We start from the raw sequence: 14,787 nt of genomic DNA on the forward strand, positions 1-14,787 counted from the left end.
ACATGAGTAGACTTATGAAAAGTGCTGCTACGTTATTTTGCATTATATGTGACATTATATACCAAAATTATGTATGTGTATGTATATACATATGTATATATATATATAAAAGGAAGTCGTGATAGTTACACCATTTATAAATCAAGAACGTCTGAATCGATTTGGCTGAAAATTGGTGGAGAGGTAGCTTAGTACCAGGGTAAGGACATAGGATACTTTTTATCTCTTTGTGTTAAAATTCATAAATGCAAAAGTTATATTTGAAATCATAAGCACTTATTCGAAATTCATGTAAGAATCATTTGAAAATTTTAGTGATTCAAAAATGGAGAGAAATAAGTAAAATTTTCATATTCATACATGTTTAGTATATTTAGTATAATGGTTATATTGATTGTGCTCCTGAACTCGAGAGTTTTTTTAGGACAAACCCATCAGATTTATTTAATATCAAAACAAAAAATGGCATTGACATTTTCGTCGTCAAGGCATTGCGGTTACTTTGCTAGATTATGGGCAAAGGACGCAAATGTATTCAAAACAAACCAAACGTGATATATGTATAGCAGAATAATTGGAGTGTTGATAAAAAGGTTTATTATAATTTTAATTGCACAGTGCAATGCAATATCAAAACGGTATGTATATGCGTACTTTTTTTGTAAACTAACAAATGCTATTTCTCCTTAACTAATAGCTATGATCTAACTAATAGAAATCATATAGATGGTAGTAGTAGTATTATCTATGTATCAGCCACAGTAAAACGTGGACGGGTCCTCTAATATATAATGTAAATGAATTTAATATACTTACCTCCACCATTCTGTTGGCACAAATACGGAAATCGCCAAATGTTTCCCAGACCAACAGAATACCCGATTATACTGAGGAAAAATTGCATTTTTCCAGACCATGCTGCACGATCGGGCTCGCCACCCGGTACCTCCACTGAGCTTACCGAATTTCGCTGAGAAGCAGTAAGAACAATTGTTACTCCATGAGTACCATCGCCCCGCGCTCGAGTATTTAATGGCGCCATTTCATGTCCATTTCTTGGAGCATCTACAATTTTTGTTGCAGCCATCAACAAAATACCGATAGTCTAGTATTTATTAATGCGATTCTGCGGAATAATAAATCATCATAAATAAATGCACTTATAATGTTTGAGAAAATATATACATATATTTTGCTCACTTGTTTGGATTTTGATTTATATGACAAAAACCTCAAAATTTTATAAACATTATTGATCTTTCCAACAATTTTTTTATGAACAAATTGTATAATGGCAAATCAACACTTACATTTTTAATTGTTGTCTCATATGGGTAAATTAAATTGCTTTAGATGTTATATTCAGATTAACATTAGTGAAGCACAAATATTTAATCGAATAATATATACATATGTAAGTGTAAATAAAAAATCTCCCATACAAGCGATAACTGGAAATTAAGGTATAGTAAACAAATTTGGTACAAATCTTCCCAATATAATTGTTCCCGATTCCGATTGACTTTTCACTTTACGTTGTATTTTATACAAGTACCGCTATGAGCTAAAAATAGTAAGACTTTTTAATTTTATTTTTTTTAAACAAATTTGCTCAGCGCAAATATTATAAGAACTTCTACCGACAGTGTGAAAATGGATGAAATCGGAAGATGACCTCGTTCACTCCCCATAAAACGGTTCCATTCAAAACTACTAAACGCGCAATAAATCAATAACTAAAACGCCAAACATATTACATTTTACCTCCGAGATGGTATGATAAGACTTTATTGCAGCCGCTCACCTTTTGGTGAAATGACATATCTCGGGACCCGATTCCGACTAAACTTAGTACGTAGCATTCTTCTCTTATTCCTATGTCACAGTGCGAAAACGGGCAAAATTGGATCACGCCTACTTCTTATATAACACAATTTTAAATTCCGTTTGACTTTTTCACCTTGCACTAAACAAATCAAGAAGTAATTTTATAATTACTACGGAATAATCGCACTAATAATTCCTTTAAAGTATGCCACCATATCACCCAAAATCGGTAAATGCGGGAGATATGCAATTGAAATTCAAAGTGAATTCTTTTCTGACAATAGTAATTCTGTGTATCAAAAATGGATTGAATCGGGTCAATACTTCCCTGAGCCCCCATATACCTAATGTATGTATGTGCAAATCTTCGAGCTCCCAGGTACCTTTATACTGATATATCGGCCAATATTTGAATTATCTCATTGAAATCTAACGAACGTCTTTTACTCATTACAGTATATATTTGTACTTAAAATAAATAAAATTGACGAAAACTTTACCTAACACCCGTATAACTATTATCAGTATTTTCGAACTTTCGGACTCTGCTCCATATGATTGGTGATTGTATAGTATTTGAGTTATCTTAATGAAACCGAAGGAACTTTTCTTGTATGCCGCATTAATATAGTTAATATAATATATCGAGTCGATACTACCCCAACTCCCATATACTTAATACTTTTTCGTTTAACTAACAAATCTTATGTCGAATTTGTCGGTCTATATGTATGAATTATATAGAGTACATGTACGAGTACTATATATGTATATAAAATTGCTTAGAATCTGGTCGTCTGTTTGACGTTTTACATCTTGATTCTTGCAAGTTGCACCCGAACTTAGCCTTTCTTACTTGTTGCTATTAACTTTCCGCTTCAGTAAAATTAAGATATGAACTCTTTGGAGGATGTGGCATCACTTTTTTCATGTTTTCCAACATGCGTTCTTTAACCACTGAAGCAGAATGCTTCGTGTCGTTATCACAATATTTAATTTTTATACCCTGAACAGGGTATATTAAGTTTGTCACGCTGTTTGTAACACCCAGAAAGAAGCGTCGGAGACCCTATAAAGTATATATACATAAATGATCAGTATGTTGAGCTGAGTCGATTTAACCATGTCCGGCTGTCTGTCTGTCCGCCCGTCCGTCTGTATATATACGAACTAGTCCCACAGTTTTTAAGATATCCTTTTGAAATTTCGCAAACGTCATTTTCTCTTCAAGAAGCTGCTCATTTGTCGAAACTGCCAATATCGGAGCACTATAAGATATAGCTGCCATTATAACTGAACGATCGGAATCAAGTTCTTGTATGGAAAACTTTCACATTTGACAATGTATCTTCACCAAATTTGGTATAGATTATTTTCTAAGGCAACAATGTAATCTCCGAAGAAATTGTTCAGATCGGATTACTATAGTATATAGCTTCCATACAAACTGAACACATAGTTACTAAAAGAAATGCACCTGTGAAGGGTATATTATTCGGTGCAGCCGAAGTTAACGTTTTTTCTTGTTTTATTACTTTTTACTGCATAGCTGCATACCCAAAATCCGATATCACTGTGGATATACTCTTTAAAATATAGCAGTATAGTGTGGATTTTTTCGTGGTGTATACGCTCCAAGATCGGTAAAAGAAAGAAATTCCGATGAGCCAGCTTCCTCCAAATCAGCGGATAATTTTGAGTGTTACTGGATTCCTCAAATTACTTTACTTTTAGGCTTGGCGTGCAACTTCTTTTCGGCGTTCTGCTACGATCAACTCTTCCCACTCTACCATTGTTTTTCTTACCATTATTTGACTACCAGAGTCTGTAAATCTTGAGAGGGTACTTATTCACCATTTTTTCTTCATAAACCGCACAAAACAAATTCGCTTACAAAATAGTACAGTTTGACCATACGCAAAAAATATTGCATCAGACAAAAATAACTGTACCTATTTGATAATTGCATTTAAATTGTTACCAAGGTAAGTGTAAAATTTTTTTGTCCGCTCAAAAAAAGATATTTTAGTTTTTTGGAATCGTTAACGTCAAAATTGATTTATCGCGCACATTTTTATAAAAAACTAAAAATACTTAAGATTCTAAAATTGTAACTCTGGTTTGTAGCTTAAAAGCTGAAATAGTTTAAGAGAAAAGTCCCTTCTAAGTTAAAACATCTCTCTGCACAAGTTTTTTCAGGTAAATAATTTCAGAGAAGATCTTTTCATGATAATAATATGTCTTGATGAAAGAAACATTTTCCCGCATTTCAAAAAAATATCCCACATATTGATTAATGTTTTCGGCAAAAAGTCAGCTAAAAGCACTGGTGTCCACATATTTGACCAGATACTTTGAATGGTTCTTGATTAGTATACTGGAAAGTGAAAGAATTTGAATTTGAATTCTGCAGGAATGTCAAGAAAATGTCATATACCGAATTCGGTTTATTTGGGTCAAGTAAATTCTATGGGTTTTCAGCGAAATGTAGGCGGTACCACCCCATTGCTCCTTTGAAACCATCTTTTAGCGGCGTTATATGGAGTGCTGCCGTGGTTATATTCCGATTTCGCCTATTTTCGTTCTGCGCGAAAAGTGATATAGGTTAAATAGTTTGGGAGATACATATATACAATCAACCTATTACGAGACGGGACAACGCCCACTTTTAAAAATTTAAAACAGACAACAAGGAACACGTGTACGAAGTTTTATTAAGATATCTCACATTTTACCCGAATTATCGATTGCACGGGCAGGCGGAATTCACCTCGTCTCGTAATCCTGATCATTTATATACTACATACATATAACCCTACAACTATGTATATCGATTAGTTTTATGCGGTAGAAACAACCGTTAGGTGAGTAAAACAAACATGTAATAAGAGTACAAAAACGTAACGTATGCAACGAATGTTAATTATACCCTGAACAGGGTACATTAAGTTTGTCACGAAGTTTGTAACACCCAGAAGGAATCGTCGGAGACCCTATAAAGTATATATATAAATGATCAGTATGTCGAGCTGAGTCGATTTAGCCATGTCCGTCTGTCTGTCTGTCCGTCTGTCTGCATATATACGAACTAGTCTCTCAGTTTTTAAGATATCGTTTTGAAACTTTGCAAACGTCATTTTCTCCTCAAGAAGCTACTCATTTTTCGGAACGGCCGATATCGGACCACTATAACATATAGCTGCCATACAAACTGAACGATCGGAATCAAATGCTTGTATGGAAAACTTTCACATTTGACAAGATATATTCACGAAATTTGGTATATGTTATTTTCTAATGCAAAAGAGTAATATTTAAAGAAATTGTTCAGATCGGTTAACTATAGCATATAGCTGCCTTATAAACTGAACAATCGGGATCAAATGCTTGTATGGACCACTTTCACATTTGACAAGATATATTCACGAAATTTGATATATGTTATTTTCTAAGGTAACAATGTAATCTCCGAAGAAATTGTTCAGATCGGTTAACTATAGCATGTAGCTGCCATACAAAATGAACGATAGGAATAAAGTTCTTGTATGGACAACTTTCAAATTTGACAAAATATATTGACGAAATTTGATATACATATGTTATTTTTTAAGGCAACAATGTAATCTCTAAAAAACTTGTTTAGAACGGATTACTATAGCATATAGCTTCCATACAAACTGAACACATAGTTACTAACAGAAATGCACCTGTGAAGGTTATTTAGCTTCGGTGCAACCGAAGTTAACGTTTTTTCTTGTTTTTTTTTATTATCATTCCATATTTGTAAGTTTATTCAAAAAGACGAATAGCAAATAATGAAAACGGTATTTGGAAAAACCTATCAGTACATGCTTATGCGGTATGTTTTACAAACACTAATTGTAGCTTGCATGCACTGCCTGCGATTGTTTGATCAATATTCCATTTATACGAGTATGTGGACGAAATCAAAAGGTTTTGAAAAATTCGGGTGAAACCGAATATTATAAATAAAATTGTATATATAATATTAATAAAATTATTATAATTTATATAAATAATTGTATATGTTAAAAAGGCCAAAAGCGGGGAAATACTTTCAGGTGTTACAAAACTTTATACTAAAAAAAATTTGCGTAAAAATTCAATGTTCGTTGTTCGGCGAAATTGTGAATGTTTTCCATTTATATTTAATATTTACATATGAAATCATCAACCAGATGAAGGTCTGGGCTGATTACTTGGGAAAATTCAGTAATTCAGAGACCTACTTCAGACATTACACATTATTATATCCAAACGTAATATCCAAATATAATACAAACATTAATTTTGCTAAGATATCTTACTTATTATTATTTTCGACGCAGAGGCAAATTATTTTCAGATAAAGATGCTCTCTGAATTTCAATAACATACCTCATAGACTGACTGATATTTTCGGTAAAACATTTTCCAAAATTGCTGACATCATAACTCAACGTGAAATTGACCGATCGACTTCAAATTAAAACTGGGTATAATTGAATGCATTTGCTATATAATGGACTACGATCTTTTTGATTGGTTGAAAATTGTCAATTTGGCATTAAAAAAACGACAATTTTTTTTCGTAAAAAAACGATTTTTTTTTTTCAAAATTACGCCATTTTCTTAATTTTCGATATTTTTCAAAGATCGTAGTTCATTGTATAGAAAATATATTTAAATTTAATAAACATTTTGAATTTTTTTGTTTTAGCTACTCATTCGACCGGAATCATGCCACCAGTTCTGGCACTTTTTTTCGGCACATCCGCAGACAGCACATAACTCCGTTATTTTTCAATATTTTTCTAAAAAAAAATTTTAATATAGCTAAAAATATACTTTATTACGTCCATAGAACGCACGCATTCAATTTAGTACTTTCTTTTAAAAAAAAATTCACGAAAATCGCCTAGTTTTTCATGCGTCACACTGGTATAGCTCCTTAAATCGTTATTAACCGATTTTCACCATTTCTTTGTCTACAAGTTCTGTCGCAAAAGAAACAGGACTGTTAAAAAAAAACAACGAAAAACAAGTAAGGAAGGGCTAAGTTCGGGTGTCACCGAACATTTTATACTCTCGCATGGTAAAGTGATAATCGAGATTTCATAATACGTCATTTACATATTTTTCAAATACCGTATTTTTGTAAAGTTTTATTCCGCTATCATCATTGGTTCCTAATGTTTATACTCGTATTATACAGAGAAGGCATCAGATGGAACTCAAAATAGCTTTTTATTGGAAGAAGGCGTGGTTGTGAACCGATTTCACCATATTTCGTACATGTCATCAGGGTGTTAAGAAAATATTATATACCGAATTTCATTGAAATCGGTCTAGTAGCTCCTGAGATATGGTTCTTGGTCCATAAGTGGGCGGCGCCACGCCCATTTTCAATTTTTAACAAGTAAGGAAGGGCTAAGTTCGGGTGTCACCGAACATTTTATACTCTCGCATGATAAAGTGATAATCGAGATTTCATTATACGTCATTTATATATTTTTCAAATACCGTATTTTTGTAAAGTTTTATTCCGCTATCATCATTGGTTCCTAATGTATATACATATGTATGTATTATACAGAGAAGGCATCAGATGGAATTCGAAATAGCGTTATATTGGAAGAAGCCGTGGTTGTGAACCGATTTCACCCATATTTCGTACGTGTCATCAGGGTGTTAAAAAAATATTATATACCGAATTTCATTGAAATCGGTCTAGTAGTTCCTGAGATATGGTTTTTGGTCCATAAGTGGGCGAGGCCACACCCATTTTCAATTTTTAAAAAAGGACTGGGTGCAACTTTCTTCTGCCATTTTTTCCGTAAAATTTAGTGTTTCTGACGTTTTTTGTTAGTCGGTTAACGGACTTTTAGTGATTTTCAACATAACCTTTGTATGGGAGGTGGGCGTGGTTATTATCCGATTTCTTCCATTTTTGAACTGTATATAGAAATGCCTGAAGAAAACGACTCTATAGAGTTTGGTTGACATAGCTATATTAGTTTCCGAGATATAAACAAAAAACTTAGTAGGTGGCGGGGCCATGCCCACTTTTCCAAAAAAAATTACGTCCAAATATGCCCCTTCCTAATGCGATCCTATGTGCCAAATTCCACTTTAATATCTCTATTTATGGCTTAGTTATGACACTTTATAGGTTTTCGGTTTCCGCCATTTTGTGGGCGTGGCGGTGGGCCGATTTTGCCCATCTTCGAACTTAACCTTCTTATAGAGCCAAGAAATACGTGTACCAAGTTTCATCATGATATCTCAATTTTTACTCAAGTTACAGCTTGCACGGACGGACGGACAGACGGACGGACAGACAGACATCCGGATTTCGACTCTACTCGTCACCCTGATCACTTTGGTATATATAACCCTATATCTGACTCTTTTAGTTTTAGGACTTACAAACAACCGTTATGTGAACAAAACTATAATACTCTCGTTAGCAACATTTTTGCGAGAGTATAATTAATATTTTTCAAAAGTTATATTTTTTTATACAGCGTTTAGGTCAATTAGCATTTGAAATGAGTGTTTAAGGTCATTTTTCAGAATGCTTTTGAGAAGATCGGTCGTCGCCTTTTGGATAGTTGAAATGTCCTGAAACCAGTGTCCTTTCATGGGAAACTGAAGTTTTCCCAATAGGTAAAAATCACAGGGTGCCAGATCAGGTGAGTAGGGTGAGTGATTAATGGTTAATATGGAATTTTTTGTCAAAAAATCAGTGACAAGCGTCGACCGATGACACGGCACATTATCCTGCAACAGGCGCCAGGATCCCGCCTCACGGTATTGTGGTCGAGCACGACGAATACGTGACAAAATACGTTTTATAACACCAAGGTAAAACACAGCATTAATCGTTTGGCCAGGTGGGACGAACTCTCGGTGTACAGTACCTTCGGAATCGTAAAAACAAATCAGTATTGTCTTTATTTTTGACTTCTGAAGACGACCGATTTCTGATCGTCACAGAGGTCCTCACGACCTTCTTGGAGTCGCTTGCATTTTACGACCGATGACCAAAAGCTGCTGTCACTTTTTGATCGATAACATCGATTGTAGTTGTCTAACTGTCTTAAAATTTTTACGAAATGTCAACAAGAGATCAAACTTTTTATTTCATAAACCCACCAATAGGTGGCGCCACCAGAAACAGTTATATTTAAAAAATTCTGTTTCTCTTGCGACAGACCTTGTATATTTCTTTTACATAAATTTTATCCCGATATCTTTATATAGCTGTATATTAGGGTGTCCGTTATTTCCCAAATTTATTTTTGAGTCTGCAGCGTAAATGCCCTAAAAAATATTATGAAACCCTTATGCGCTCTTAATATTGATAATAACTCGTGCCGCAATGACGATATATTTCCCATTTAAATAACATGGGGTTTTCGTACTTTTTGCAATTAATTTTTTCTTTGCGAAACCAATTGATACATTGCTGCGGCACCGAGTTATTTTTGCAGGAAAGCGAACGTTCTACAAAGTTTCTTTGAAAATTTTCAGAGCTGCTGGCGTACGCCCATGATATTGATATCATTGTCCTAAACACCAGCGCCGTTAATTCGGCTTTTTCCAGAATGGATAAGACAACGAAGCAAATGGGTTTAGTGGTGAACGAGGGCAAGACGAAATATCTCCTGTCATCAAACAAGCAATCATACCTTTGAAGTCGTAGATAACTTCGTCTATCTAACTTCGAATATCGCATACGATGGAACGATGAGCTGTAAGAGTTATACGACGCCATTGACATAGTTCAACGAATTAAGAGACAGGGGCTACGTTGGCTAGGTCATGTTGTCCGAATGGACGGAAACACTCCAGCTCTGAAAATATTCGACGCAGTACCTGCCGGGGGAAGCAGAGGATGAGGAAGACCTCCACTCCGTTGGAAGGACCAAGTGGAGAAGGACCTGGCTTCGCTTGGAATCTCCAATTGGCACCACGCTGCGAAAAGAAGAAACGATTGGCGCGATGTTGTTAACTCGACTATAATTGCGAAAGCGGTGTCTACGGCAGTAAAGAAGAAGAAGAAGTTACTGAAATGTAGATGATTAATGCCAAATTAAAGTTTTTTATCTTAATTTTTGGCTTAATTATAGCACTTTAAATTTTTTAGCGTGAGATGGGCGTGACAGTTGTCAAAGAACACATGTTCCAATGCTTCTTTAGGATATCTATAGTTTAACCCAAGATTTCGCTTGAACGAACGGGCGGATAGACAGATTAATCACTTGAATTTCAACTGGTCTGGTGATACTGATCATTTATATATACATAGTTATATATATATCTCGATTAGTATTAGATATTACTAACAACCGTTAGGTCAACAAAATTTTTACTCGTATACTTTGTAGCCACATATTGGAAGATTTAGCACACACAACTTAGAAGATAGAATAGTAAAAACAATTCATAAATAAGGAATGTAGTGAAAGCTCTATTAAATGGACGCCCCATTAAGCGGACATCTCCATTAACTATGCACATTGTTGATCTTTATTAAGTACAATCTATTAAGCGGATAACTCTATTAACTGGACAGAAAGACTGGTAACCAGACATTGAGAAATTAGCCTTAAATTCATTATTATACTCTCGCAACAAAGTTGCTAAGGAGAGTATTATAGTTTTGTTCACATAACGGTTGTTTGTAAGTTCTAAAACTAAAAAAGTCAGATATAGGGTTATATATACCAAGAGATCAGGGTGACGAGTAGAGTTGAAATCCGAATGTCTGTTTATCCGTCCGTCCGTCCGTGCAAGCTGTAACTTGAGTAAAAATTGAGATATCATGATGAAACTTGGTAGACGTATTTCTTGGCTCCATAAGAAGGTTAAGTTCGAAGATGGGCAAAATCGGCCCTCTGCCACGCCCACAAAATGGCGGAAACCGAAAACCTATAAACTGTCATAACTAAGCCACAAATAAAGATATTGAAGTGAAATTTGGCACAAAGGATCGCATTAAGGAGGGGCATATTTGGACGTATTTTTTTTGGAAAAGTGGGCGTGGCCCCGCCCCCTACTAAGTTTTTTGTACATATCTCGGAAACTACTATAGCTATGTCAACCAAACTCTATAGAGTCGTTTCCTTCCGGCATTTCCATATACAGTTCAAAAATGGAAGAAATCGGATAATAACCACGCCCACCTCCCATACAAAGATTATGTTGAAAATCACTAAAAGTCCGTTAACCGACTAACAAAAAACGTCAGAAACACTAAGTTTCACGGAAGAAGTAACAGAAGGAAGCTGCGCCCAGGCTTTTTTTAAAAATTTAAAATGGGCGTGGCGCCGCCCACTTATGGACCAAAAACCATATCTCAGGAACTACTAAACCGATTTCAATGAAATTCGGTATATAATATTTTCTTAAGACCCTGATGATATGTACGAAATACGGGTGAAATCGGTTAACATCCACGCCTTCTTCCAATATAACGCTATTTTGAATTCCATCTGATGCCTTCTCTGTATAATACATACATATGTATATACATTAGGAACCAATGATGATAGCGGAATAAAACTTTACAAAAATACGGTATTTGAAAAATATGTAAATGACGGATAATGAAATCTTGTTTATCACTTTATCATGCGAGAGTATAAAATGTTCGGTGACACCCGAACTTAGCCCTTCCTTACTTGTTTCCTATGAAATTTATTTCTATGAACATATTCAAAATTAAAGTACGATCCCTTGAAATCTTAAACCGATAAAAACGTTTCCACCTTTATTAGTAAATAAAATTTTCACTGTATTGAATAGTTTATTATTATATATGTACATATGAATAATAGAATAAAATGTATACCACAGCAACGCGTGGCCGGATCTCCTAGTTGATCTAAATAATTAGAGATGTGTCACTCCAACCAAAGTCAAGACTGATTTCATTCATATTCACAACATAAAAGAATTAAAGGTAGATGGAAATTTAGAAATCATTATAGTGTTTGGGTCTGAGATGAATGCATTTTACATTACTCAAGTATACAGAGGAATATGTTTCCATGACTTTTATGCTGATAACTCCCTTGCTGTTGGACCTGTTCGTGTTGAAGTCTTCTAGAATAATGAAAATCAGTATATGTAAAATATAGAGATGGGGTAATTCGTTTACCAATCTTTCATATTTTCTGCATTAAACTGTAATATATCCAAATTAAACGCTCACTTAATTTTGCTAAGCCAAAAAAAATTCTCATTTTTAGACAAGTCCAACAACTTTTTTTTAACTTGGTTAAAGTTGAAAATACATATTTTGTACCAATTTCATTAAGCAAAATACTTATTCGTATGAGTATTCGGCAAGTGGTTATACTTATGTTAATAAATTACAGAAAATAATACAAAAAATTTATCTATCGTTCGCAATAAATTAGAATCAATGAAGAGCATACCATATGTGTACTTATGTATACGCCTCCTTATGCACGCGCCACAGCAAGATTGTTTATAATATTTTTCAGTTATATAAAAAGAAAATTGATTTTTCTCTGATTTCAAGATGCCCGTGTCTACCGCGTCACACTTTGCCACAGTCTTTGTATTATAACGTCACAACCTACCCTTCTGCATTTAGGGGATAGCAAGTAAGCTTCCCACCTCATCATGCATTTAACAAGACACCCACACAACCTCACATATTCCGTGTTTGCTTAATCACAGAGCCATTGCCAGCCTCAACTGTATACGTCAACACCAAATGGCATCATTTACCCTAAAAACTGTCATCTACACAGTTGTTGGCGCCGAAAGATGGGAAAGCGTCAATTTGATGTAACATAATTATTAATGTAGATGAGTTTATTTATATTTGGTCTTATCATTTGTTCAAATTTGAAGATTTTCTGATACATATGTACATACCTACTTGTAATTGCATATATGTACATACTACATGTGTGCATATCTCAAAGTGTTTAAAGAGTATGAATGTACATATGTACATAAGTATGTATGTATAGTATATATACATAGGTGCAAATTTATTTGCGTTCATATTTCTATAACTTTTTAAATGTATGAAGAATTCAGAAAGGAGCTTTAAATTTTCAGTGAAAAAATAAACAATTAATATACCCAAAGTATTTCCAATTGTACAATTGCTTGTAGATACATATACAGATAAACATGCGTTAGGCATACCATATACATCCATTGCACAATATACACTTATGCAAACAATTTCACATATGAACACCGAAGTATATAATGCATTTTCTTGCTCATATACATATGTACATATACGTTCATACATATGCATTATATGCATTGCAAGCAGTTTTCATAACCAACCGAAATATTTTTTTAGCGTTTTCGCATGTTTCCAGACGTCAATATAAATTGCGGCGTAAATAAATATCATGGGGTTTCAATAGTTTCTTACCATTTCTTCCAATTTTTATACTAATTGACTTGAAAAATACATGATAGTGCTCTCAAATTTATACCAAAAAAAATTTGCACAAATTTCTTTAATTTATTTGCACATAAAATTATTACAGTAATTTTCAAAATTCATTGAAAATTTTTTTCCAGTTGCACATGTCTGTTTAATATTTAAATAATTTTAGTTAAATGGAATATAAAAGTCGCGTTGCAGTTATACCATAAAACTCGCATACATATGTATGTATGTGTATATACCTATGTTGTAGTTTAAACCCAATATATGTATAGTCGTATATTTATCTTTTCGCAACTATTTTAGATTTCAATGCCTGTCAGGAGATTTTGATTTCATAAATATAGAGCAAAGGAAAATTACTTTCCATTAACCGTTTATTATCAATAATTACCCGCGATTCACGACTGTCTTTTAAAACTTTCCGTTGTAAACTGAATCGGAATAAAGGAAAAAAGCTATCACGCTGGTACTGTCATCAGAGTACGCTTCGTACACAGGTATGAACATATACTACATATGTATATAAATTTAAGAATATTTACACATAAGTTTCAATGTTGATGTGAGTTTGCTTTCGAATGTGAGAAACTTACGCTCCCAAACGACGAAACGAGCTTCATGAAGCAGCTGTAGGGCCACGAGCGCCAGCTGCAGTGACGCGATGGCAAAAGTCCTTGCAAACAGCTTTGTGCCATTCTACTTGTGTATTGAATAATTTCCAAAAGCTTTTCGTGCCCAATACACACCCCTAAATGATACACGTTCAAACAATATTCTAACAATATTTTTGAAGACCATATACATATAATAAGTACTTATACCTACGTATGTATGTATGTATTACCCTTAAAAGCTCAAACTAAACTGTAAAAAAAATCCCTTGTAGAATATACTTACATAAGTATACATAACAATGTGCATGAACATCCTTTATTTTACGCACAGAATATTTAATGGTATTTAATAAAAAGATAATACAATTTATTTAATATGTAATTATGTGCAAGCCGAAAGTACTACTAATTTAGGGTACTTTTGTACGTACATTTAAAGTGTGGATATATTCTCATAACATAAAAGCACGTGTTGTCTGCAAGTTCAACATCTCACTTTTATTGAATGCAAAGAGGGTTGAAGTTCGTTGCTAGAATAAACCTTTCATCCACTTGCATCCCCATAGTCAAATACCAAATCAGTCAGAAATACCAGTTTACAAAATAAATTTTTGATTAAAATCGGACTAGTTAGAAAAGTTTTATGTTAATACATACATACATATGTATTTGTTCGCGAGTTAAATAAACATAAGTATCATGGAGGAATCTATATTAAAATGTTCCTCAGAACATCAATTGGTTATATTATATATGTATCTGTTGGAACTAGTATGAAGCTATTGTTTCTGACAAAAATATGGCACTGACAAGCCATAGGACATGAAAAAAGATCTAGTAATAACAGTTAATTATACTCGTATAGAAAAAGACAATCAGCTGACTAAT

The 14,787-nt window shown here is 33.9% G+C and overlaps 1 protein-coding gene across 7 annotated transcripts in view; it reads right to left on the bottom strand.

Annotated features, from left to right (window-relative positions):
* The window catches only part of LOC120773079 (sodium-dependent neutral amino acid transporter B(0)AT3), a 59,129-nt gene extending 45,363 nt beyond the window's left edge, over positions 1–13,766 (bottom strand). For 3 of the 7 annotated variants that reach the window (XM_040102028.1, XM_040102023.1, XM_040102029.1), the window contains exons 1-2: positions 13,525–13,711; positions 817–1,126 (exon numbers count right to left, since the gene is read on the bottom strand). In XM_040102028.1, the coding sequence (XP_039957962.1) occupies positions 817–1,087 (271 nt within the window). In that variant the 5' untranslated portion in view covers positions 1,088–1,126; positions 13,525–13,711. Of the gene's footprint in view, positions 1–816; positions 1,127–13,264; positions 13,287–13,524 lie in introns of those variants that run through there. The other 4 variants (XM_040102024.1, XM_040102026.1, XM_040102025.1 and 1 more) reach the window with 4 other exon arrangements.
* Between the last annotated feature and the right edge of the window lie 1,021 nt (positions 13,767–14,787).

Source organism: Bactrocera tryoni, chromosome 3 (genome assembly GCF_016617805.1).
Source record: "Bactrocera tryoni isolate S06 chromosome 3, CSIRO_BtryS06_freeze2, whole genome shotgun sequence".
In the NCBI taxonomy this organism is placed as follows: Eukaryota; Metazoa; Arthropoda; class Insecta; order Diptera; family Tephritidae; genus Bactrocera; species Bactrocera tryoni.